General features: G+C 37.9%; 3 protein-coding genes across 3 annotated transcripts in view; 2 read left to right on the forward strand and 1 right to left on the reverse strand.

The window, feature by feature from the left end:
- Positions 1–18129, forward strand: part of Pino (protein pinocchio) — a 100975-nt gene extending 82846 nt beyond the window's left edge. The window contains exons 3-6 of the mRNA XM_076426420.1: positions 1511–1586; positions 10193–10306; positions 13614–13743; positions 14725–18129. Coding sequence (XP_076282535.1) covers positions 1511–1586; positions 10193–10306; positions 13614–13743; positions 14725–14835 — 431 coding nt within the window. The 3' untranslated portion in view covers positions 14836–18129. The remainder of the gene's footprint in view (positions 1–1510; positions 1587–10192; positions 10307–13613; positions 13744–14724) is intronic.
- A 1246-nt stretch (positions 18130–19375) lies between these two features.
- Sdha (succinate dehydrogenase, subunit A (flavoprotein)) lies at positions 19376–27331 on the reverse strand. The gene is made up of 10 exons (XM_076425658.1): positions 27189–27331; positions 24666–25089; positions 22721–23119; positions 22479–22647; positions 21875–22041; positions 21571–21797; positions 21351–21495; positions 20954–21258; positions 20454–20553; positions 19376–20340 (listed from the first exon to the last, which is right to left on the reverse strand). The coding sequence occupies exons 1-9, from the start codon at positions 27246–27248 to the stop codon at positions 20467–20469; spliced, it is 1983 nt and encodes a 660-aa protein (XP_076281773.1). The 5' UTR covers positions 27249–27331; the 3' UTR covers positions 19376–20340; positions 20454–20466.
- Positions 23512–24616, forward strand: LOC143209999 (uncharacterized). The gene is made up of 4 exons (XM_076426408.1): positions 23512–23702; positions 23791–23935; positions 23997–24230; positions 24306–24616. Exons 1-4 carry the CDS (start codon positions 23623–23625, stop codon positions 24420–24422), a joined length of 576 nt encoding a protein of 191 aa, XP_076282523.1. The 5' UTR covers positions 23512–23622; the 3' UTR covers positions 24423–24616.
- Positions 27332–27677: the final 346 nt, after the last annotated feature.

Consider the following 27677-nt stretch of genomic DNA (forward strand, 5'->3'; position numbering starts at 1 on the left):
TTACGTCAGACATATTTTGAGAAATAACTGGATTCCGATGTATATTGTGATCGAAACAGTGAGTACATCTGCTTACACAAGTCGAACTTGGTGCTCCAATGATTCCTGCCGCTAATAACAAAATGGCTTACGACTCTCGCGGCAAGAATCATTTAGGTCATGCGACTGCCGTGGTCTAAATAATCCGTGCCGCTCGGCTCGTAAATTACCCGGCAGCTAACGGCAGGAATTATTTAGGTCACTCGGCTCCTACCACTCAAATAATGCAATTAACCTCTTAACTGGTCTCTTGATAAGAGAATACTACTATACTATGAATTCATTGAACCTTCTGCCAGCGATCGGAACCGCATTTTTAATTTTACAGATATCAATTAGTTTAATTTATACATATTAACACTAAACCTACCGAGCCTTAAAAGTAACTGGTACATGTTCCCTTATAAAAATGACACGATTGATTTTATTTAGACTTTGTGCAGCTCCTATTGTAATAATATGTTCTCCACTAAAGATATCTATACAATCATTTCTTATGAAATTATTTTTATTATATCAATAATAATTACGTTCCTCAAAAATTAAATGAAATTTTAAAACAGAAAAATTTATCATCGACCCCCAATAGACCCCTGGAACACTATAGACCCTTTGGAAACTTCTATCGACCACCCGGACCCCCGTTGGGACCCCCTGGTATAGACAGAAAACAGAGTTTAGAATTTAAAAGTGGATGTAGGTTCTGTTCCATGCTAAACCTGGCTATGCTCTGTCTCCGTCTATACTTCAGAGGATCGGTAAATCACCGGTGGATTGTAATCTTAATTGTAAAAAGAAACGAGCCTGACGACGCATTTATCGAGGTATCCAACTGATTAAGGAACTACCTGTGCAGGCTCTCACGATTGCACAATCGGTTACAACGACGGTCGCGCGTATTATTCGAAATAAAAGATTCAGAGCGTGTCCAGCGATCGTGTCGGGGCTTTCTTCTCCACGGGGAAAGTAAAAGTGTTCGTTTCGTGCCAAGGTGAGATCCACGGTGAAACTTATCGCGGGTGTCCTTCGCGGTTTGTCTACCCGGCGCCGGTACGTCCTCGCCGCTGCACAATGGCCCGCATCGAACAATTTGCCGACGTTTCGCCAATAAATCAACATTCTGGTATCGTGTCCATTGAAACTGCGTCGCCTCGTAAACGCTCGTTAACCTCGAACTTGGAAATATCGACAAAAAAAAGACCGTGGCCGAGGCGAATACTGGACGTTTCAAATACTGGAAGAACTTTATAAAATGAATGTACACCATAAATTTTCTCTTTTATTTTGTGGAGTTAATGGATTTGGCAACGGCTCGTATTTCCCGTTTTCAGAATCCGTGATTAACCACGGAATTCCCGGCAAGTATCTTGTTTACCAAGCAGATCCGTTCCGGGGATTCCTCTATCACCTGTCCTCGTTCGAATCGATTTGCGTCACCGATAACTAAATAGCTGTTCCTCCTCTGTTTCAGTTGTAACCCATCAAAACAACAACATGTCTGTCACCACGTCCGTGCAGCCTGCCACCGAGAGCCTCTCTCGCCACGGGTAAGCACCACTTTCTTCGTTACGTGAGAAATAGGTGAAACGGCAGAACGTAATTCGACTCCGGAACATTCGACGCACCAAGTCGCTTACAAGGGAAGGACCCCAAGTGTGCGACTTCGATTTTGATAATTTTTTGTGAGACGATGGTATATGGATCCCTAATTATTTATGCAAAATATTAGGTGTAGTTACTCAATAGTTTTGAAGATATAAACAATTAAAGTTTCATAGTTTTCGAAGTTCCATTAGCCGTGCAAGCAGGTTGCGTGAAACTTCAATTGTTCATATCTTTGAAAGTATTCAATAACTACACCTAATATTTTACATGCATAATTAGGGATCCATATAGCATCATCTCACAAAAAATTATCAAAATCGAAGTCGGACACTTGGGGTCCTTCCCTTGTTAGAATTTGTTTCCCCGATATGTTCTATAAAAAAAAAAAGTTATCACTAGTAAGAGAGCGAGGTTTGCTTGGCAATATCTAAAATAAAATATTTGCCATACAGATAATTTTTAAAAATTTTTTTACGGAGAATAAAAGACTGTTTACTTCACGACTTCGTTTTAAAAAGTTGACCTCAAATAAAAATTTATTTCAGCGTTTAATAATTCCGATACATTGAAAACAATAGAACAGTCATACATGTTACCAATCTTTCACCGTTTCATGTTATGCAATTCGCGAAGAAACTGGCAGGGCAAAATCATTAAAGCGTCATCATCGCACGTCGTTGAACTGTCGTGGAGTTTCCGAGGCTCCCAATCGACATTCGAGGATCACGGAAACAAAATTGCGCGTCCTTCATAAAGAACAGCAAAGTGACGTTCGTGTGACAGATCCATGTTCGAAGTAGTATAAATATCGGAAAGGATCTATAATTCGGTTTAAAAATAGAGGTGCAGTTGCACGGCTGAGCGAAACAGTATTTAAGAAGAAAATGGGTATCCTGTTTCGTTACGCCATCCCAGAAACCGGCTCGTAACCAGTAGCGTGACTCATTTTCCGCTAGAATTTTCTTCAATAATCTTTGCTGTGTTCTTTGTGTGCCGGAGTCAGCGACGCGTAACGCTTCATCGAAATCGATGAGCCCGACTCTCGTCGATCTATTTTCATCGCAGCAACCAATTTACTCAGGAGAACCATAAAAGACCGCAATGGTGATTGCGACTCGTCGCTGCACGCGGTTTCATACGTGCAATATCCTCTATGTATATCGATAGATGTATGTATAGGAGCACATTCGAAACAGTTAGACCAGAGAGACACCGCGAACCATTCGCTCTCTCGCAGAATTATTCTTAGTGCTGGCATTATTCGTGGAAGTCGCGTCGGTTTTGCATAATACAGACACGTGGCTCTGTGGCGCCTCTGTGCTCGTTACGCCACTGCGCCTGAGAAAACACGAAGGACGACTTTAAAGGCGGATGCTTATGCTTCTCCAATCCGATGCCAGATTCAATCCGATATTATTGTTTCGCGCCGCGGCTCTAGTCACGATGGTGCCCGCCATATTCTTCCGATTTTTCTGAATTCTTTTCAAAAGAACTGTCGAACTTCCGGCACTATCAAATTCTAATTCTAATTTTCTCCAAAGAAAAAAGAAAATTGTTTCGATAATATCTCGTTAACTATTAGATTTAGGACATATGAAGGTCAACACTTTTATATGTACTCAGAATTTGATACTCTATCGAACTATGGTATAAAAAATAGGAAATTCCATTAAAAAATGAAGGTGTCCTCCATATCTCTGAAAGAAATTCCATAAAAACAACAATTTTTTTTGGTATCGTATGAGCCCCATTTTACCATTCAACTTTGTCCTTCAGACATTTGACGTATCTTTAAAAACAACAAAGATATTTGAGGTGGCAAGGTTAGGTGACTCCCTTGTATAGTGATCGACGATTATAGAAGCTCGAAGATCACTTTATTCATCCAGATTTACGTTCAGCCAGTCAATCGAGTTCTAATTGAACGTGCGATACTGGACAGGTGGTATGAAAGCGGTTATTAGAGATATGGAAACGGGTCGACTATTAGAAAGTATCGAGTTTTGATTTAAAAGGCTTAAAAGGAGGAAAGCGATTCTATCCTTTCGAATGAAGGGACATCGCGGACTAGAAAGTTCGGATTCGTCGTCGCCGATTCGCCCAGAGGGATCCTCTTAGAGAGGAAAGAATGAGAGAGATTTAATGCGTGGGTTTTCTGTAACGGTGTTTTTTAACGTTGCTCTTTTCACGAAGCACGAGGAAGAGAGCGCGCGTCCGAGAGGAAGTGCTTGATAAATAACATTCAACATTCGCTCGGCTTTCTAGACCATAAAAATGATTTGATATACTCTGAGATCGCGTAGAAATAACTAAGATTCTTCTGGTATCTAAGATCGGCAGACCTTCGGTGTCTAGAAAGTCCATTGAAAATATTTCAGATTATCAACAGATGAAATAATGGCAACAGTGTCAATGTCATAAAACATATTCTACAACATTATATGTACAGGGTAGTCCACGCAATTTGCACACCTATAATAACTTCCAAAGTATGCGTTGCACGAAAAAGTTTTATACACAGAAGTTGCATGGTCCGAACGGGTACATTATGCAGTGTATTAATTTTTTTTTACAGGTGGAAGCGTTTCGGAGATTTGAAGGTCGACTTCGTTTTTTTTAAATGGAATACTATATTTTTTATACCAAAATATGGAAGAATATCGAAGTATCAAATTCTGAGTATAGAAGTGTTGACCTCCATATTTCCTAAATCTAATAGTTAACGAGATATTATCGAAACAATTTTCTTTTTTCTTTGGATAATATCTCGTTAACTATTAGGTTTGGGACATACGAAGGGCAACACTTTTATACTCAGAATTTGATACTCTATCCATCTATCGTATAAAAAATAGGACATTCCATTTAAAAAAATGTGGGTGACCTTCATATCTCTAAAAAAAATTACATAAAAACAAAGATTTTTTTTTGTATCGTATGAGTCCATTTTACCATTCAACTTTGTCCTTCAGACATTTGACGTATCTTTAAAAACAACAAAGATATTTGAGGTGGCAACGTTAGGTGACTCACCCTGTATAAAGGTAATTATACGATTCCATGAAATTTACAAAAAACGAGACATCGCCTCGTGTTGACCGTGTTACGCGATCATTCCTGCTGGTTTACATAAAATTATATTACATCATAGTGATTCAATTTTTCCAGATCATCTGATGGTCGGTGATATAACTATTCTTTTGCATCATGCAATTGCAGATCAATTTCTTATTTATTAATTAATCGGCACAATCTCTCAAGCTGACCTACGGATCACACCCGAGTCGCCAGATTAATTGTAAGACTTGTGTCCCCACTCTAGTCTCCCCTTTTACGACACCACTGGCCGGTAGTGGCAGAGAAAGGGTAACTTTCTCCCCTCAATTCTGTCCTAGTTGTTCCGTCATTTTCTACTGTATTCAAGGTTGTGTTGAATTACAATTGAATTAGTTCACGAATTATAGTGTTACAAAGTAATGCAATCACATTGTCTTCAGTTATTTCGTAATTCAAAATTCAATCGCTCCATACAATGAAATTACATTGTAATTTTTAATTCTGGTCTCTTATTCAATTAAATTACTATGTAATTTCTAATTCTGGTCTCTTATTCAATTAAATTACTATGTAATTTGTAATTCTGATCTCTTATTCAGTTAAATCGCAATGTAATTCGCTTTTGCAATTGAAATACACTTACAAAATACAATGCGATTATGAATTATACATAAGAAGAATAGGAGGTGAAATTATATTATATTTCAATTACATTATATTTCGATTACACTCATGATTCACGTAATTAGGAATTAAATTAGCTGGAAGGTTCTAATTACGTAATGCAATTACAATGTAATTCAAATACTATTTATACGTGTAATTAAATTACGTGATTCCATCACTGTATCAGGATTGTATCGTGGCAATTTGAAATCCAATTGTTAATCAGTACAATTCCCAATGTCTTCGCTGACCCCCACAAAAATCCAACATCTTCGCGCCTCTCCCGCATAATCATCATCATTCACTTGTGTACTTATACGGGCAATTGCAGGGTCTTTCTTTCTCAATGAAATAACCGGCGGAATTTTTTTAGCCACCGTCCTTGCTGAATTGCCTCCCTTTGTGCCCGAGCATAAACTGATTCGGTCGGTCCCTTTGTCTCGAAGTCGCTTCGGTTGTTGTTCACACGCGCGGAATTTCACGTAGTCACCGCGTGTCGTTCACTTGATCGCGGTTAATTAATAGTTAACGTAAGCCGGAAATTCTCGAAATTACTGTCGGACGGAGAGGGTCAGGCCGCCTCTCCGAGAGGAACGGAGGGAGAGTCAGGCTTCGAAGTCCTTCAGCCCCAACGTCACGTTTATACGTTAACATGTTTCGTCGAACGACGAGCGTGTGCTCGTCCCACGTGGAATCCGCGCAAAGGGCAGCCATGAGAACCATCCTTGCGCAACGCGGACGCTTCGAATACTATAAATTAGAAACGAGCCTCGCGAATGTCGCGTATACACCGCAGGTGCCCATCGAGAGCAGTATACTTCTGATCGATAGGACACTTATTGTTAGAATTGAATAGACACTTATTACGCGTCGAATGATCGTTGGGTCAAGTCTTGGAGGACGACGCGTGTGAACGTCTTTTTCTGCAAGCTAATATCATTTTGCTTATCAACGATGAGGCTCTACCAGAGACTAAATTCTTGCCTCAAAAGATTCGTTGTTTCTCTATGGCCTTGGTAGCTTTTCTGCTAATACAAAACATGATTTGCATTTTTTTTAAACTCGGGGACAAAATTGTCACCCTAGGAAAATATTTTACTTCATTTTTTATTTCTGAACAGTATAGTAGGCAGACCGGAATTTTACCCATGTCTCTCGAAACGTGCTCCATAAAAAAATATATAACTCCTGTAATTTTGATTGTTTTCACGTTTAAAAAATCGCGTATGTTCTTCAACTACCAATAAATACGTGTAAAAAATGTCGATGCACAAGATCCAATAGTTTCTCCGGAAATAATTCCTGAAAATTCGTGCAACTGTGTTCCCAAGTCTCTCGATACGTGCTCCATTAAAAAATATATAACTCCTGTAATTTTGACTATTTTTATTTTTAAAAATTCGCATATGTTCTTCAACTACCAATAAATACGTGTAAAAAATGTCGATGCACAAGATCCAATAGTTTCTCCGGAAAAAATTCCTGAAAATTCGTGCAACTGTGTTCCCAAGTCTCTCGATACGTGCTCCATTAAAAAATATATAACTCCTGTAATTTTGACTATTTTTATTTTTAAAAATTCGCATATGTTCTTCAACTAGCAATAAATACGTGTGAAAAATCTCGACGCAGGAGGTCCAATAGTTTCTCCGGAAAAAATTCCTAAAAATTCGTGCAACCCTGGACTGATGTCTCTCGAAACGTGCTCCATAAAAATATATGTAACTCCTGTAATTTTTATTATTATTACTTTTAAAAAATCGCATATATTCTTCAACTACTAATAAATACGTGTGAAATATGTCGATGCAGAAGGTCCAATAGTTTCCCCGAAAAAATTCCTGGAAACCTTGCCAGAATACATCCTCGAATAAGGGAAGGAAATTCTCAATCGTTGCTATCTCTCGAAGCAATCAGAGGACGTAAACAGAAACACTGGCGTGTTTCGTGTATACGAAAGTAGGAGGAAACCGTTTAGCTGATCGATTCTGCGACTCACGCGTCGCACACGTACATTGTAGGTCGCGCGAGCGCGGAACTCGTATGAGTCGCGGTTATTACGCACCCGTGCACGTTATCGTCACGTGAAACGAACGTTTTTCTTCCTGATTTCCATATCTCTGCATGTTTTAGCGTGTATTCGACGTGCTTATGACGATATGCCTTACGTTCAAGTGGATCAGCCCAGTTCCCACCCCCTCTCTCTCTCTCTCTCTCTCTCTCTCTCTCTCTCTCTTTACCTCGTTCGTAGTTTTTCCTTTAATATTCATTCATTAACAATCACGTGGAAATGATTTCCGATCACGAATTTGCCGAGCAATCGAGGCGTGATAACAGCAAATGTAAGACTTCAACTGCGAAGAGTCCGATTGCCATCGTCCGACATACAAATTGACTGACCTCGAATTATCAGACAACCTCCCTCCGCCATAATGCTTTTTTTTGTTGTTTTTCTATCCGCGTTGGCTGATATCCGCTCTTCTCAGCGAACAACGATCGGTCGATTCCTCGCATCAGTCGCGATGATAATGTTGAATCCGAGTCGCAGAACCGACCATTCGCTTTTTATCGCGTGAAGAAATATTCCGGATGACTAAGTCAATCCGGGAGACTTGTGGCGAGTGAATTTGCGCGTCGCTTGTACATTTGATTTTCGAGATTGTGTGTCCGTTTGTATTTTCATTGGGAGAAAGTATTTATTCGTATAGATCGCATTGTTTCTTCAGCCTTTCCGCATTTGCGTCGTTTGTGTATCACATTTTTCATATTTTGTATAATTCAACAGAATTCATATTATTCTGCATAAAGATCGTCTATTACAATATGTATACTTTCTTGATCACTGCCGATGTAAAGAAGGGTAATTAGGTATTCAAATTAAGATGAACGATTGCATACTAATTTCTGGGAATAGTTTTGCAAAATTCAAGTACAGATTGTAGCATTTGTTCACGTCGATGTGAAAGTTTATTTTGCAAACGAAACGGTCCGTAAAATATATTTGTTCTCTGACCTCGAAAAATATAAAATTCTTACAACATATATAAATTGGAGAGGGGTGCTAATTATTCGTTTGAGAAGAGTACATACATGCTAGCAATTTTTACGTATTGCATACCCCGAACACTTTGTATTTGCAAAGCTGTGGGAGCCAGCTGTTTATAATGTTCGAACGAAACCGCGGCCATTGCTGTTGGAAAGTAGTTGCTCGCCAAAATGGTAACGGTAGTCGAAAGAAACGTAGAAAAAGAAGAACCACATTCCAGATTCTTCCGGGTTTAACGGTCGAACGTGTTCAAGGCCAACACGCTCTACCGTCTCGATCATTCGAGATATAGTCTTCCGAATCGAAAAGAGACTGGCTATTTATTATCTCTGATCGGTTGTCGAATTATTAACGGACGCCTAATGCGATAAAGTCCTGTTACTATCGATCATCGTGTATCTCGAATGTTTTCTCTTGGAATTTTACTGAAACAGTCAAAGTACAAACATATTAGATTCACCAGAAAATCTTTGCATTCTTCTTGTTGGACTCGTAACGGTACAAAGTGACAATATTTTCAGATAGAAGAAACGATATTTATGTTTTAATCAAGTCAATGCAGTAGAACTGAATCATAATTTTCAGGGAAAATGCTGGAGAGTTAAATTGTTCGTCGTTCCTCCGCATCATTTCCGAGAATTTCCGAATAAACAAATTCCGGTTTTATTAGTATTTCCTTCACGTTTCATCCTCATTGTGTAAAATATAATTGGAATTCCTGATCAGTATTCAAACTATTCTTCGAAAAAAACCGTCGATCTTAACCTTTCGCAAAACTTTTTCCTTCTGCAGTTTTTCCCTTAGCGTGCAATGAAGTTTATAATTAAACATCTCATAAAGCGGCACACATTTTCCGCCGGACAATTACGCAAAGTTATAAAATAACGTTACATGGACGCGCGTAGTTTCAAAATGCAATGTTAAAACACAACGGAAATTTTTTTATCTTAATCCTTACAGTTATTCTAAAAATTACCAATTTTTATTTTGCCATTACAAATTATAATTTCGGCTGCAAAGATTTGTTGATAATTATTTAACTGGAAGAATATCATTCCTGAACAGGAAACTCGATTGTGAATAGTTCTTGACAGGAAGTAATTTTTGTGCATTATTTATTGTAAACATATGCATATCGTATTATACAGTGAATCGTGAAAAATATTATAACACACTCGACAATAAAATTTCTTGACGTAGGTTCTAATTGACGTCGGAAAACCGCTTTGCATAGTTTGTTCTGCACATTCGTCACGTATCAAAAAACGCGAAATGAAAAAGATCCTTTACAAACAACCTACTTATCATAGCGCTTTTCATAATTCACCGTTCCAGACGTTCTGTCGCCGATGTAAATTTGCGAGGCATAGTCGCGTGCAGATTCCTGTATGGCAGAACACTAATTCAATCACAAAACCTTTTAATCGTTTCTTTATGAAACTTTTCGTATTCGTGACATCTTCCCGATTAAAACGATACCAAACACGACACAGTTTGAATCAAGCATACTCGTTTAATCCACGATATAGTAGAACCTCGAGTAGTACGGATAGTAGAGGTTCTACTATATCGTGGATTAAACGACTGTACATGATCCGATCTGTGCCGTGTTTGGTATCGTTTTAATCGGGAAGATGTCACGGACTTGTTGCTACAAGTTTCATAATAAAATAGTTGAAAAGTTTTGAGAAAAAAATGTCTTTTCGTATTATTCGTGTGTAAGGATTGAAGTAGATGAAAAGACAAAATATTAAATTTTCGTTTCTCTTTTTGTTTCAGGAGCAACATCTCATTGAGAAGCTGCGACGACGGCTTCCAGGGATCGCATCCACAGTATCAGGACACGATCCTCACCATCGAAGAACTCCGTGCTCAACTGAACTCTTGCTTCACGTAAGTTCACATTTTTCCTTTGTTCTTCCGAAAAGAAATGAAGAATTTGTCTCGTAGCATTTCACTTGGTGTCTTGTTAAATTCAAATGTAATACAGTGAAGCCTTGATCTAAGAAAAGCTCTCGGGTCCGGAGACAGTGCAGGGGATATCCGTTTTTCTTAGATCGCGCAGTTCCCGTTTTCTTAGATCAAGGCTTTGCTCTAGTACTAGTAGAGAAAGCAAATATTTGCTGAAAATTGTCCAATGTAGGCACTGGTTTTAATTCGATTGCAACACCAACTTTATAGTCTTCTCTTAAATCGAATCTAGAGATTCTAAGTTGACTTTGACTTGCAGATGAAATTGAGTGAAACAGTTTACACACTTATTATAGTTGAAATAATTCTATGCATTAGCACATGTTAAGTAAACAGAAAATTTAATTGATCGACCGTTGCTATCAAGAGAGTGAGACATGATAGTAAAGAATTCGACACGGAGCTTATCAGTTACGTCAAGAACTGGCGTGTTTTATAAAAGCTTCGATAAAACTTACAACAACCGGTTCAACAGCCGCTATCGGAAACGATTAACTTCGGCGGCCCTTTTTTCCCCCCACGTGATCCCAACGAGCGAATAATTAGTGTAGGGTTATCGGTGTCTGGTATCGCGAGATATCAGCAATCGTGATCCTTCGTTATAGATCCTGAGAACGCGGCTCTGCTTATTGCGCAGACTGTGAACTCGACCCGACAATAATAGAATCTGATGCGATCCAGAACCACCGTGATGATTAAATTCGTTTTAGACGTCCGTCATATATTAAGCGGAGAAATCCGGTTCAAACTCCATTATTCCCAGAGTTCATTGTTTCAATGGAATCCGCACTGCGCGTCATTCGCGACAGGACAGAAATTGTTGAAAAAAACTTCGGATTCTTCAATTGTGAGATCCGCTTTTTTCTGGTAACTTCGTTGAACAATCCTAAAACATACAAAAGGGTGTTCCAAAAATGTTTTACTTCTCTGAGCAGATTCCTGAGGTGAATCGAAGTAACTTTTCCATTTGCAGAAATGTTCTTCGCGGCTTCGTTAAGGAGTTATTAACGAAAAACACGGACCAATCAGAGCGCGACTACTATGGATGGATTCCGGCTCGGCCAATTCCAACGCCGCTCTCAGCTGTAACCGCGCGCTGATTGGTCCGTGGTTGTTTTTCGTTAATAACTCCTTAACGAAGGCACGTAGAATATTTTCGCAAACGAAAAAGTTACTTCGACTGACCTCAGGAATCACCCTGAGGAAGCACAACATTTTTGGAACATATTTGATAATTAATTTTGCTGGTTTTTAAAGATATAGAAACACACGTGATATAAAATATTTTCGGGTAGAATTCTCTTGCTATTGTAGCCCTTCAATTTATGCTAGCAATTATTTAACGTGTCATTTATAATTGTTGGAAACATGTATCATCATTAGTAGACTGCAGATGTTTATGCAATTTGCAATTTTTGTAGACGAATTTTAAGAGAGAGAGAGAGAGAGAGAGAGAGAGAGAGAGAGAGAGAGAGAGAGAGAGAGAGAGAGGGAGACTCGAATCAAATAAAATCTTATTTTCCGTGATAGTAGCCTTTTTAGTACTAAATTCTGTCATATTTTTGATAGCAGAACACAGGAGCCAAATAAAAATTGTATTCTTCTTTTAATTATCCTATCAAGCTGAAACTAATACATTGTTGTCCTTAAATATTTTTAACAGCTCCTTTATAAATTGTACGTATCCTGTTTTGTCATAAATGCATAAAATCCGCAGTCTACTTATCATTGCCCAGTGAATACGTTCCACTGGGAAATAGTGTTCGAAAGAAATCTCGAAACAATTGCAATTGAAAGAAAATGTTCGATAGAAAATCGATAGCCTCTCTAGCAATCGACGTTGCAAATGGAAGGATCTAGGCTCGTGAATCTAAATTGACGTCGTCGTTATACAACACCGTGGACGTCGTTAAAGTAGGCAACGTTTTAATATTTTTTATTCGTTGTTGGTACGCGCCGCGTGTTTACAGAAAAGGGACGTACAAAAACGATGAACAGGATTATAAAAGATCACCTGATAAACAATAATATCACGTTCCCGCCACGGGAAAAATGGCAAAGTGATTATTGCAGATTATAACCTTTCCATGTACGAGCAAAAGAACAAACTTTTTAAAGCCATCTTGAAGCACCGTCGCGGATGAACTCAGGACATTTCCGTAACCTATCGGCTTGTCAATTACTTCCACATTCTGGTTTTATAATAATAGGATCGGGGTATTCAATGGCCAATCTTATCGTCCAGATGATCTGCGACGAGATAATATTTAGTTTGCATGTGTATATTATCAGATGGATAAAATCTAAATCGCGTAATCGTAAAACTAGATGAGAAAGATAGGGCTAATCATGTTGGAAATTTTACGAACTCCCGAGGAAAAATTGTAAACATGAATGCATTACAGCAGGTTCTACAGGGTCATCAGTTTTTAAACGGCCAAACGTTAACCAGCTGTACAGGACCCCAAATGGAACAACTTTTACCCCTATCACTTTTTTTGTTTCGGCCTTGATCTCCAGGTAATTGCAAAAAACCATCATTTTTTGAGTTTATATAAAATTAAATATCTCAGGACTCCAATGATGAATCTTGATGGTTTTTCCTTTGTTTAGTTTAAAATAAGTAGGGGCATCTTTTTTATTAAATAAACTTTTTTGTATGGCCTTCGGATAAAATAAAAAGTGATAGGGGTAAAAGTTGTTCCATTTGGGGTCCTCTACAGCTGGTTAACGTTTGGCCGTTTAAAAACGGATGAGCCTGTATAATGTGTCGAGAATGTCGATTTTGAAAAGCCCGCGTAATTGGACACAGCCTAACGCATGCGTGTGTTCATAATATCAATATTGATTTGATTCAGAAATGTGTAGAACACTTGGTCATGAAATTATAGTGTTAGCACTCTCAAAATATATTCGAGGATCATAAAATGGATATAACCTCTAATCTGCAACCTTTTATACTGTTGCATTTGGTTGCAAATATTAGTTGAATTATAAAAATAGCAGTTGAACAAAATTAAATTGAACGTTAAATAAATGTTCATACCAAGTGAAATGTTAATTAACCCTCATCCGTCCCTCATTTCAAGAATTAAATCTGTCCCTTGGTGTCAAAATGTTGTTTTATTCAAATCGATGAGTTATTTACATCTTACGTGTTTTATGGTTATCTGTTCTGAATTAAAAGATAACAGAACAGTTTTTTGATTTACAAATTTTTTATTTACAGATGTGGAGTTTCGTGGAGCGAAGACCACGTATCCCTCGACTGCAGTGAATGCGGTGGATATTCCCTTCAACGGCCGTGCCCACTTTGCGACGGACGTTGTCACACCGCGTGGAAACGCGACCTTACCATGGTAAATATCTATTTTTTGCTTTGACCACCATACTCTTCCCCTGTAAACATCGGGAAGAGCGCCATGATCGATCCAACGCCCACAGAGCAGAGCGATTCAATAATCGAACTTTACTTACTTACATTACACGTCTCGATAAAGACAGTTTCATTCAGCTTACTTTCTAAGTCCTTTCAAACGGATCTTCGCTCCATTCTAAACACGAGAGAACCTTCTACAATTCGCAAATACTCATTTCTGAAAACACCGGGCTTCAGGTACCACTCGACTACGGCCCTGGTACATTAAAAATAAATTTCAGAAAATACACTCAAGGAACTACAGTACACGTGTGCTCCTTGTTGTATATTCAAAACAGATAATTACAGCGACTCCCATTAATATTCGAACGCTCTAAGAAAAACGATAACTTTTAAAATATTGGACTATAGGATTTGAACTTTTTTTTAGAGGTTAGAGAGCAACTAGTTTACTACAGGATGTAAAAGGGAATTTTTCAAACATTGCCATTGGTCGGAAGTGTAGAGAAAATAGCAAAAATTGCATTTCACAAATACGTTTTGTAGATCTGTGTCAATTATATACAACAAGACAACTTAAAATCTTTGTGAAAAATTTTTTCACATTGTGTAGCAAACCAGTTGTTTTAACTTCTCAGAAATGTTCAAATCGTATGGTCCAATATTAAAGAAGTTATCATTTTTTCAAGAGCGTCAAAATATTTGTGATTCGTTAGTTTCGAGACGCATAGTTGCCGCTTATCGATTTCACGAATGACATTTGGAGTATCCACGCATTATTACGAAGGTCGAATTAGCGACTGGTAATGATAAGGTCGGACAAAGTCGGTCGCGCGAATTGGCCGCGCGATACAAGTGAGCTTAATATCAGCGTTTTGTGATAATAAAAATGAAATTATGTGAATACAATAAATTCAGGCATGAATATAGAGTTTGAAACGTGGATTTCTTTATGTTACAGTCCCACGCGAGTGGAAAAGCAAGATGGATCGGCGAATGTGGACTGAGTTGTGGCCCCTCGCACGAGGAGTCGTTGGTTCCGGCATTGGAAAAACTACGAGCCACTTCGTGAACGGTGCTCGGCGACGAACGCATAGAGAGACGTCGTGTACCGTCACCCAGCACAAGACTTAATCCATCATCACCATCCATATAGTGTCACCCACCACCATTGTGCGAGTCAGAAACGTGTGAATGTGGACTCTGGTTGCATAGATGATACATTATGTTCCTGAGGAGGAGGAGGAGGAGACCAGAACGGACGGGATAGTCCAGCAGTACAGTGAAATAGCCGTTCTTCTCCCACGGCTTCCTCTGTCACGGATGCATTAACCCGCTAGAAAAAAAAGGCCGATTGGCAGATTCAACTTTCAACAGCTGAAACACTGAACGTCGCCGTTTTCTTCATCATCATCCATCGTCGTCATTATTGCCGCCCGCTGCCTCGAAATCGAACGAACAGAGCTACTGCGCGGATTTATGGCTGCTGGCAATAAAACTTCTCGGTAGATTACATTCGAGGAACGTTGGTGCAATGCGTTTTGATGTCCTTGTGTATTTTCAATCTCTCCGGACCTTGAATTTCGTTTCAGACTGTACAAATCTCTGTAGCCCACTCACGCACGCGATCTCTGATTTTTCATAACGATTCCGTAGAAAGCGTTCTACATTGCGAGACACGCGAGTTTTGCGTTTTGAAAAACAACAGCAACAACATTAATCATTAGATGGCGGATTTGATGCACTTTTCGACGAACTTTTTGATGAGTAGGTGTAATTTAACATAGTAAAGAGTTTATAGGAATTTAACAGTGCTGTTACATTATTTTTAACCTATTAAACGTATTAAGAAAGAATATAAATTTCTATCTCATTCCAGTTTGTCGCAATTGGGGTAGAAAATTTCCATTTTGCGTAAAGATCCGCTGTCTATTCATCATCATTCGCTCTTCCGCATGTTCTTTTTCTTTTTTGGGAGAAATTCGATTTTGTAATCACGTTTCTCCGTTGACGCTAGCCCACTGTCACGCGTTTTGCATGTTCAAGCGAATCGAAACATACGCTTTTTGTTGCTACGAATCGTTGCAATATTTTGACAAAAGTAATAAGTGAATACTTGCGCAAATGGTTGACTGTTGTTGAGTGTGGAAAGTAGCTTCAGAAATGTACGTCACCGCGTTGTACAGACCTGCAGACGAACGGTCACTTTCGTGTTTAGCTTGTAACGAGAGGTCATACTTTAGACTTTTTTTAGCGATGTAATTTTCGTCTCGAAGGAATGCACAACAATCGTTCGAAGTTTTAAAGGTAATGTTCCACGCGATCTAGAAAGACAAATCATTGTTTGCAGAACGGAGACGCGAATTTCTGTTACATCAATTTGTTGTAAAATTGATAGTCGCTTGTATGAGCTTGTTTGAAAAATCTGTAACAACCTGAAAGAAATATGTGATCATTGCTGAGATGAAAACATGTACTGAATCAAAATCGGGAACGAAATTTTTACCGTGAAATCCGATGGAATATACGATTCGAGAATGGTATGCATTACATTCGAGTATTAGACTGATGATTAGGTAAAATTCGCAACAAAATGTTTTTCGTGGTTGTACAAGACGCATCGAGTTCAAGAACAAATCTATGCTAAATTGGATAATAGTTGATTGCGAGCTTTCTGAATGTATACGATCAGAAAATGCACGTAACGAAAAAGAATAATTGGAACACAGTATCGAACGAGCGATGCGTCTTCGTCTACGATTGCATTTCGAAAAGTTGGTGCTAAGTGCCAAGAGACACGAAATTAGCCTAAGAAGCTGAACTGAAGGAAGAGATATCAGTTGAAGTAGAAGCTAGTAAATGTAATAAATCTTCTTTTTACCAGTTAAATATGCGACTGCGAATGAAGGAAAAAAAAACGATTTTTAACGATCGTGTGCCGGCAGTAATTTTACTAAATGTAAATGCGATTTTAAATTTGAATCGTTATAGGATAGGACGCGGAAAAACCGCCAGTTTTAATTGATACAATTCTAACTCTCAGTTCTATTCTGTACAATGTAATTTACACAAGAGACATGATTTCTAAACAAAAAGGAAGCATTTATGTTGGTGCCAATGATTTTTCGAATCTGTACTATAGCTCATTTCTTTTTAACTATCAAATGCTCGTACGAACTTTCGTAAACCATTGTAAATTCGTTCACGATTATTCATTTTGCGAACATATTTGTATTCTTTGATGGTGTAACGTTTTTGTATGTGAGAACATGTTCATCAAATTCACGCTCATTTAAATTAAAATGTAACTCGTAACGTTTTCTGGAGTATTAGCTCAGCGAACGAGCTTTAGTTTAATGCTTTAGAAAATACTTTTGGTAGCGATTTTTATTTAATCCGTGAAATTCTTATTTATGACCAGAACATTAAAACTATGGGTTTAATAAATGATATTCGCCAGAAATTCTGTTCTTGCATTCTAGTAGGTCACCTTCTTCCCTCTCCTTTATTTTATCATGAACGACAAATGCGGTGCTTTCGCTATAAATCTGTTTTTCTGAAATTGACCACACGATACAGGCGGTCCTTATTACAATATGTATTCGAATTAAGAACAGATTCATTTATGAAAACAAAAGAGAGCCTAATTGTTCAGAACACAAACTATCTTTACTTATTTATGACAGAATATCTGATATTAATAGTTATAAGGAATCTGGTGTATTTATTAAATAAGAATATTATAGTTATTTCTTAATTAAGGTTTATTGACCAAAATATGCGACACGTGATCAACAGTGTACTACTCACTATTGACTGTTTTCAATTTCGGATCATTCTTAGCGCGATTAGTCACCTAAGTTTTTATTTTTCATAGAAAATAAATTTTTCATATATCTGATTTTACACTCTATCAATTAACCTATCTCCATGTACTTTTTACGAATTAAATTTTTACAAACGGAATCTTCTGTTTATACTAGTAAATATAACTTAATTGTTGGAAAGAAAAATGTATGAAAGATTCTAACGGCACTTTAATTTTCAATCTATGAAAATAGATATTCTTTTTTTATTAAAATTCAATCTAAAATGCAACAAAGAAATGCCAAAATAGCCTATACGGTACTCCAATAACGAAAACAAAATATAGACAAAACTGGAAGAATAAAAAATTGTAGACAATCTGACGTATATGAATTTGAAGAGATAGAAACAGGAAATGAGATGATACAACATATACAACTGTAATAATTAATGAACGACTAATTGGAATTGCAGAATTTACAATACCAATTACTGCAATTTACACGTTTGATATTGTAATCTTTTTGGTGCAAAATAAAGAATATTAGTCAAACAAAAATCAATATGTTCTTTCTTCCCCACTACTTCGAAAAATTATAAAATAGAGAAGGCATGAAAATTCAGTAGTACAAGTCTTACATGCGAAAATTTTTGTTTTTTAAATCAGTAGTGTAACTCAATGACAAGTTAGACGGGCGAATATCAGTAGTATGACTCAACAACAGGCTCGGCTCAGCAACTGCTAGCACCAGGCACCAGCTAGCACCTTATATACACCATATATACTTATGGTTAAATCTGGTTAAATATTCAATGAAATTGTTATTCACGGGCTAAAAAAATTGGTGGATGTATACTGGAGAATCCTCTGTGTCTGTATTATACAATAAAGCTAATTTATTCATGCAAAATGAAAAATATTGGATATTCATTACAGCAGCAAATGATTCGTTCCGCTTTTCCCATAAGACGCAATGTTAATTCCGGCACGAATTATTTGCTCTTCCTAAACGTCCGTACAGCGCTGTTAGTCAAATTTAGTTCCAAATCTACCGCTAGGGCGCTGTTACCGACCTGTACTCGGTCGGTAACATTTGGCTAACAGTTTGAGCGTTTTGCCGCTGCATGAAATGGCGCTGTACGGAAGTTTGAGAAGAGCAAATAATTCGTGCCAGAATTTGCATTGCGTCTTATGCAATCTTATGGGAAAAGTGGCACGAATCATTTGGTGCTGTAATGAATATCCAATACTCAATAAATGCAAATATAATGTGTCGGGGAATGAATAATAAGAGATTAATTTCTGGCAGAATTTACTGAAAATTGTTACTGGTTAGAAATTATTTACGGTTTATATGGTCTACGGCTAGCACGATTAGGTGAATGGTAGAATGAGGGAATAGGGAAACACAAGCATGGAAGTCAGTTTTCCTAATTGTCAGTATAATTTTGACAATATAATTAAAAGCTACTTTTCAAATTGATTTTCTCGAAATTGTCAAGCAGTGGAAGCCTGCTGGGAAAACTACTGACAAAAAGAACACTATCAATAATAATAATATAAAAAAAATCTATTGATACTAGAGTCGCCCTAATGCGCCACGCGCAATTCATATGGTACGGGCCTGAACGGGTGGTTCGAGAACCAGGGCCGCCACGGGGAGCGAGACGCGCGGCTGGGTCAAGGGGTCAAGTGTAGCTAGCCTTCAGGGATCGCATCCCTAGCCTTCAAAAAAGCCTTGGATGGAGCAGTTAAATTCCATGCCTGGTCTAGAGTCCAGAAATATACTTTCTAACAAAATAACTTTCCATGACTAAAAGGCTATACGAATGCTCATTCTTTTATTGACAATTTTATGTACATTTCTTACGATGTTATGGAGCACGTCCACTCAGACTGAATTTACTCCAACGTACACGACATTTCATGCATGTACTTTCAATTTGAGATTATTCGCTTGCGCATATTAGGAAATACACGACACGGTACATCATCAATACACAAGTTTAACAGGCAACGCAGAACCAGGTCTTTTTTTGATAGTGAATAACGGTTAACGAACTGAGTTCTTGAACTAGTACAAATAACTGTAGTTCCACAATGATAACGGAAAAAAATGAATTACATCGAGACATAAAATACTGAACTGGCTGTAGTACAAAGTATATTAAAGTCTATTTATTGCTGTTCGTGAAAACTGTTTCTTTATTGACCTGTTATTACGTTAAGTATTCAGCCGCAATAAACGTAGCGAACTGCTTTTACACAACCTTTTAGGGAGTACTAGCTCGTAAATTCAGAGTAGAAAATCCTTCGTTGAACAATTCTTACATGTTATTGAGTACACTGTATTAATGAGTATACGTGTTATTGAGTTTACAAAGCCGACAAGCGAGAGATAGCTTCGTAGAAATTTATATAAACAAAAGTATCGAAATACGTTGTGTACAGGGATTAGGGGAGAACGTTCCTCCTTAAAAGATCTGTGCGTGAAAATTTGCTGCCTGAATCACGCTAATATTTTACTATTAGTTACATAATAAAGGTAGCACTGATTTCGCTAAGAGATCGATCAAACTCTTCTCTTTGAGATAATGAAGACAATCTCAGCACCATTCATCCTACAAGGACAACTAATCTCGCTCGCAACGCGTGCAAGTATTTGACAAGAATTAAACCTTTGGTGCACGACATGGTTCACGTGCATAATAAATAAGTTGCTGCATCATAATGATAGGATATCGGTAACTTTGCCTCGTCGTCCTTCCTCTGTAGAAATGAAAATGTCGTACGAACAACCAATTTAGTAAAATATCGGATGACCAAAAGAAATTTCATTAATGGAAGGTTAAAGGAAAGCTAAAAAAATTGTACATATTTACTTTGAAAAAGAATCTAGTAGGAACGAATTGCGGGTGGGACCGTCGCACATTCATTTTTGTCTAGCGTGTTATCTATTACCGGCCTGTAATCAATCGTCACCTGAAAAGAATTTTCATTGGTTAGTAGAGGTGTGTGCGGGAACACGAAAATGTCGAGTCGAGATGAGAATTTTTTTCGAGATCGAGACGAGTTCTCGAAAATGTTGAATTCTCGATTATGTCGGGATTCTTGAAATTATCGAGATTCTCGAAAATTTCAGGGTTTTCAGTAGTACCGTTATAAGACTCGCTTTAAAACCAATCGAGGTATGAGATTTCTGATATTTCAGGCGTCTACGAAAACCACATTATAGTAATTCATTGAATCTTTTTTTCTTTATCCTGACTCGTCTCGATGTCTTCCCGACCATCGAGATCCCTACATTTTTCGGGTTCTCACGCACCCCTACTGATTAGGCTTAAACCGACATTATGAAACACTATAGATTATTACTACATACATTTCCTGTTCTCAGATCGATCTTCGTTAGTGTGTGCTTCCGCCAATGTTGGTCCTCCGGTTTTGCTTGTTGGTTTTCTAATGGCTTGCTATAATCGTATTCGTCGATTCTATCTTTGAAATCTTCGCGTGCATGCGCGCCACGACTTTCTTTTCTATTCTCGGCAGCCACTATCGTTTGCATTGCGTTCACCATTAGGTTTTGTAGTTCGAGGCTTTCCACGAGGTCGGAATTCCAGATCATAGATTTGTCGGATACCTTCAGATCATCCAGCTTCTTGTAAAGACCAGACATTTTCTGGCATCCTAGTAACATTTTCAAATACATTAAAGTATTTTTAGCACCATTCAATATATTATCTTATATACAGACACTACTAATTCGAATATATGTATACCTTCTTGCAATGTCTCGGCTGTCCTAAATACAGCCGCGTGGGTCTGCATAGTTTTCTGCATACTTAATCTCAATTCTGCGGTGGAAATACTACCATTTGCGTTTCTGATCGCATCCAAATTGGCCACGCTCTCCTCTCCGGCATTCTAAATGCGTACTTTGTATTATTTTCTACGCTGCAACGTTTACGTTTTAGTATAATTCAGTATAATAGTACTAACAGGTCTAAGAGGTCCAATAGCTTGTCCGGGCGTGTTCTCAGCTGCAATTGTCTTAGCGCATGCACGGCCAAATACAACTAAATCCAGTAATGAATTAGCACCGAGTCGATTAGCACCATGAACGGATGCACAAGCGGACTCTCCGCAAGCATATAGTCCACGCACAACCGCGTCTTCGTTGTTCTTTCTTGTTAGAACCTGTCCCTTATAGTTTGTTGGTATCCCTCCTTCATTTTCGATTGAGATCAAATTCTTTTAGCATTTTATTGTTAATTCTTTAACAGTGCCGAGATGAATTACTCACCCATGTTATAATGTACCGTCGGAATGACAGGGATTGGTTCTCTCGTTACGTCGACTCCTGCGAATATCATTGCCGTTTCTGAAATACCCGGTAATCTCGCTGCCAGTTGTTCAGGCGGCAAATGATGAAGTTGCAAGAAGATGTGATCTTTCTCAGGACCGACACCTCTGAATAATTATCAGATTAATCATTTAATTTCTTCAATAGCTTTGAGACACCTTATACAAGGTGAATCTCATAACAAGACGATCTCAAATAACTCGTAAGTTATTTGTTGTACGAAAAAAATGTTCAAACAAATGTCGCGTGGTTCCTAGAGGGACACACAGTGCTGCAATCTGATTTCTGTTACTTTGATTTTTTGTCAAGGTATGAAGGTCACCATCAGCTTTTTAAATAGAGTGCCCAATATTTTTGCTCGAACTCGGATGAAGCAGAATATTCTGTGGAAGAAAGTATTGACCTTCGTATATCATAAATCTAATGATATTGAACATTAACACAATGAATTTGAACAATATTTTCGTACAACAAATAACTTACGAGTTATTTGAGACCGTCATGTTATCAGACTCACCCTGTATGTACCGCGTCCATGACTTACCTGCCTTCCCGGATTTCGATAGTCATAGACCTAGATACTACATCTCTAGAGGCTAGATCTTTCGCGACTGGTGCATACCGTTCCATAAACCTTTCACCTGCGCTATTTATGAGGTACCCTCCCTCACCACGGCTACCTTCTGTGATGAGGCATCCAGCGCCGTAAATTCCTGAAATGAATATAATTTTAAGTAAAGAACTGTAGTTTTTTGAAAATATCCGATCCTTTTCTCCTTCTCGTACCAGTAGGATGAAACTGTACAAACTCTAAATCCTGGTTTGGCAAATTCGCTCTGGATACCATTGCAGTACCATCTCCTGTACATGTGTGAGCAGACGTGCAGGAGAAGTATGCACGTCCGTAGCCTCCAGTAGCTAATACTGTGTTCTTAGCATGGAAACGATGGAGAGTACCATCTTCCAAAGAAAGAGCGAGCACACCTCTACATTCTCCATCCTCCATAAGCAAATCCAGAGCAAAATATTCGACAAAGTAATTGCAGTCGTAGCTTAACGATTGACCGTACAAGGTGTGGAGCAACGAATGACCTGTCCTATCAGCCACGCAACAACACCTGTGAGCTTGACCACCTTTTCCAAACTTTAGGGACTGACCACCGAAAGCACGTTGGTAAATTTTACCTGAAACAAAAAGTAACTACTGTAATACAAATTTTATAAATGCAATTGTAAATTTGATAGGGGATCTAGTTTCACGAGTGTAGTTCTAAAGTTTAACTATTGTTATATCATCAATAGACCCCGGATGTTTATGCAAAATAAAAGGTTTTTGCATCAATTGCAACACGCAGGAGCTAAATATAAATTTACATTCTTCATTAATAATTTGAATGTGGTGAAAATAACATATTAATACTCTTACAGTCTTTTAATATTTTCACCGTTTTAAATTGCACTTGCTCATTTTTGTTGTAAATGCATAAAATCTGGAGTCTATATCAGTGTTCATACGTGTCAATGTTCAGACACCTAGCAACCTGAAAATGACTTGTTATTTTTAAATGTCAGTAAAAAATTTGTAGTATCCCTTTTTGGTACATTGATAAATTCTTGCGAAAGAGCAAATAACATGCTGAAATATTGGTTTGAATTTTAAGAAATCAGAAATTACATACTTCTCAATTATGGATGAAAATACAGGAGAAAACCCGAATTACGAGGATCTCGAGAATATGGAAAATGAGGAAGTTAAGATAAATGATGGGTACAGAACACAATATTAGAGAAGATTGAGATTATTAAAATAATTATCGTTCATAACGTAAAATGTAGTGTTGCTTGTACATTTCCAGAGCAAGTATAAAATCACGCTCAACATCACGACTAAATCTAAAAGGACGTTCCCATTCTCGTTCTCGATCACCAATCAACACTAAACGTTCAAGAAGATGGGTCAGCTCGAACGCTTTTATAAATTTCGTACAAGATTTCAGACAAGTAAGCACATCGATTATAGATTTTTGTTTTGATAACAACAACAAGAATTTGACACTTCCAGAATCATGTTGGTGTGAAAAGTAGAAAATTATTTCAACTAGCCGGTGAGAAATGGAAACGATTGTTGCCTAGTGAGAAGCAACCATATGTAGATGCAGCTAAAAGCATTAAAAATCAAAAACAAGATCAACTGAAGAAAGAGGACGTAAATGTTGCTAATCCGACAACTATCGAACCAAAGAAGGATGAAAAAAGTAGACAGGCAAAAGCAACAAAGAAGTCAAAAAATACCAAGGTTTGTTTGCCTCCCAAACTAAAACGACCACACGTTACTTTTATTTATTAAGAGATGTAATTATCTAAATTTCAGGAGAAAAAGCAAAAGAAAAAGAAAAAATATAATACAGAATCAGATACTGACTCAGCTGTTTCAGCTACATCAGCAACGACGGTAACAAGCGAAGATATGTCGGATTGTAGTTCTTAAAGAAACAACAGCTATTTATTTCTATTTGCGATTAATTTATACTTTGATAATGTACTTCTGTTCATTGGTACTTTATTACAGGAGTTGTGCGTTCATTGCATGTTGTGAAATTTGTATGCTCTCAGGATATTCATGACATAATTGAATGTACGCTAATGCATTTTAGAAGCTTAATAAAGACAGATTTGTATTCATCTTTTATACAAAGCACATTATAGTAGCTACCATTTCATAACAATTTACCATCGGTAGTTCGACTGAAAGGCATGCCACAGTTCTCCAATTCAATGACTGCCTTTGGTGCCTCACGAGTCATGTAATGAATGGCATCCTGATCGCCAAGCCAGTCAGATCCCTTGACAGTATCGTACATGTGCCACTGCCAGTTATCTTCTTCCATATTACCCAAAGCGGCATTGATACCACCTTGAGCAGCGACTGTATGCGATCTTGTCGGAAACAATTTGGTAACAACAGCTGTTTTGAAACCCTCCGCGACCAAACCATAGGCAGCGCGCAATCCTGCTCCGCCAGCACCCACGACAACAGCATCGTAGGTATGGTCCACTAAGGGATATTGTTTGGAAACACTGTCAGATACTTTCGCTTTGTCATCCGGTGTATAGTGGAATTTACGGTTTGTAAGAACTGGTAGGCCCAAATTATTCTGAAATAAAATTGATAGAATCAGAGAAAGACTTTGCGGAGTGGAGAAGTTAATGATCTTTACACAATTTATTTCCTAGCTACGTAGATCACATCATTACTTTCAGATTCACTGGTACTTGCTGATTCAAGTGTTATTTATTTAGATAATAATTTACGAAAATGATATTCAACTCCTTAGAAATATTAAAGAGAGTTGATGAACGATATTTCAAAAATACTCCAAGGATTGCTTTACTTAAATTATGTATATACTACTGTGCAAAAGAAAGAAGCACCCGGCCACATTGAATAGAAAAGCGTAAAAAATCAAATAAGGACACAGTAAGTTTTGAAAAAGGATTCCGCTGTTTAATTTAATAGTTCTGAGAATATATGTGTTATTGCGGATTATCTAATACTTTAAATGCAATAGATCAATCATTGTATAATACAATTTCTTTTACATAGTAGTGTATAAATAATAATCACACGAGAAGATAGTAAAACTATAATCAGATGCATTTTTGTAGTATCCGTATCATCTGGAGCACATGGTTAACATATATATATTTATATATATATAGTTACTCGATTGCATTATTCATCTATTTATAAAACTTGAAGCAGGTTTAAAGACCAAGTTGAAAAAAGTCACATGCACACCAATGATACAGACTGCGTTAACAAATAATTTCGAAATGAACAATTACAAGTTTTCAACGTTTCATAAGATTTTAATTCTGTCATTTTCAATCGATACACACTGATTAACAAATATTCTTGTATAAATGTTAACGTTATCATCGTATAATTGTTAAAATTACAAATGACGTTCGAAGCTTAATTACACATTATATAAACACGATTTAAACGTATTAATAACATTTAAAACACAAGGGTTGTTATTAACGATAAATACATATGGACTAGCGATGGCTGCAAACGGTAAAAAAACGATCGTCAAAAGAAAGGTTAATTGTGAATCGATACTAAATAAGTATCGGAAATCGAAAAGGGAAACACGAGAAAACGTGAATCGAATTATCCGTCGAATGGCGTCGAATCTAATTAAAACATCTGAAAATTGATAACAAGTTAGAAAGTGATCACTTACACATTGTAACTAATACATAGTGTTCGCAACAAGAATATCACTTAACATATGTACATACAGTTCGCCATATGGAGATAAGAAGGAAATGATAACGTGAGGTTGACGAAACGCTGTTGCATTAACATATATATTTAATTTTCTTCCATTTTTTCTTATATACAATTTATTGGCAAAAAAAGAAAAAATTTAATACATTCTATACATAAATGTCTTTCGCAAAGGTTGCGTCAAATCTATAGAATAAATTAACGGTATCGCGGTTAACCGATTATTCAAAATACGCTTTCTATTTTCGTAATGGTTCTTGACAAAGATTAAGTCGAAAGAATCTTGAATGAAAAACAAAACGTAAACGGTACTACCAAACTAAATCGCAGATAATTTAAAGAGTGTAATTTCCCGCTAACGCAAAGCTTCCCGTGCCGGTGGCTCATCCGCAATTATAATTAAACTGTAGCGTAATGCCGTTGGACGGTTTCGGTATATACGGTGTGCTTAGGACTGATATCGAGTCGGTAGTAAAACAAACTGTTAGCGAGGATAAACCTGGTGGATATCGCAAATCAACGTTGTTGCGTTCACGATAGAAAAGATAGACTTTGTGTGCAAAGCCGGCTGCCATGCGGGGTAGCGCGTACAAAATGAAGGGAAGTGTAGTAGCAAAAAAAAATTCATAAAAAGAGTCAACGTCAGAATCGTCTGCTAAACGCTCCGGTAGCCGCCCTCGAGCGAAGCCAGACGATCGTGACTGTCGATCGTTAGGTAGCTATGTATTTTTTATTTAATTTAATATTATTTCTGTGAAATGCGAAATAATGTGGAATGCTTCTCGGTCAGGAGGAGAGAAATTGTTCCGGCCGAAATCGATGCGGGGAGTCCCGAGGTCCTCTTCGGGTGCGTGTGTTTTGGCAAACTTACGTAATTCACTCGACGCCGAATATCGCACACAGAAGGTGCATCGTTGCCAGGATAAAAATTATATAACTTAATGAAAAACATCTTACCAACGATGTCACGCGAGTATTTCTCGCGAGCAAAGGCGACAGCTTCAGTAACCCGCTCATCTCGCCACAGCGTCACGTAACCGATATACAGGTTTCGCGAATTTATTTTTTTTTCCCCCGTTTATCTTTTCCGATGATTCGCGCACCACCTGGCCGAATGCGCGTTTCTACAGTGCCGTGCGCGACTAACCCCAATTTTTCGCAACTTCACTCGCGCACTTCTCGCACGGCGACGTGAAGCGTTCGAGTCGGTTGAGTACCGACTACTGGCGGAAGCTCTCAGACGAATAGCAGTGCTGCCAATCTCAACGCCGCTAGATAACCTCACCTATGAGACGGCCCGTGGTTTTCGGTTTCATTTATATCCAGAATTGTTTCGTGCTACTCGCGAAACGAGTACGAACACCGATCGACACCGGTGTTCTAAAGCCGAACACAGACCCATTTTACTTTCGGTGCATCGGAGAGGTTCACGTGTCGCACAAGTAG

Source organism: Lasioglossum baleicum, chromosome 1 (genome assembly GCF_051020765.1).
Source record: "Lasioglossum baleicum chromosome 1, iyLasBale1, whole genome shotgun sequence".
Classification (NCBI taxonomy): domain Eukaryota; kingdom Metazoa; phylum Arthropoda; class Insecta; order Hymenoptera; family Halictidae; genus Lasioglossum; species Lasioglossum baleicum.

Coding starts and splice junctions, on each gene's coding strand:
- LOC143209999 (XM_076426408.1), top strand. CDS start 23,623: ATGGATGAAAATACAGGAGAAAACCCGAATTACGAGGATCTCGAGAAT. Junction 23,703..23,790: donor GAAGTTAAGATAAATGATGG/GTACAGAACACA, acceptor GTACATTTCCAG/AGCAAGTATAAAATCACGCT. Junction 23,936..23,996: donor TCGTACAAGATTTCAGACAA/GTAAGCACATCG, acceptor TGACACTTCCAG/AATCATGTTGGTGTGAAAAG.
- Sdha (XM_076425658.1), bottom strand. CDS start 27,248: ATGAGCGGGTTACTGAAGCTGTCGCCTTTGCTCGCGAGAAATACTCGC. Junction 22,042..22,478: donor ATCGAAATCCGGGAAGGCAG/GTAAGTCATGGA, acceptor ATAATTATTCAG/AGGTGTCGGTCCTGAGAAAG. Junction 21,798..21,874: donor GACGGTACATTATAACATGG/GTGAGTAATTCA, acceptor TCGAAAATGAAG/GAGGGATACCAACAAACTAT.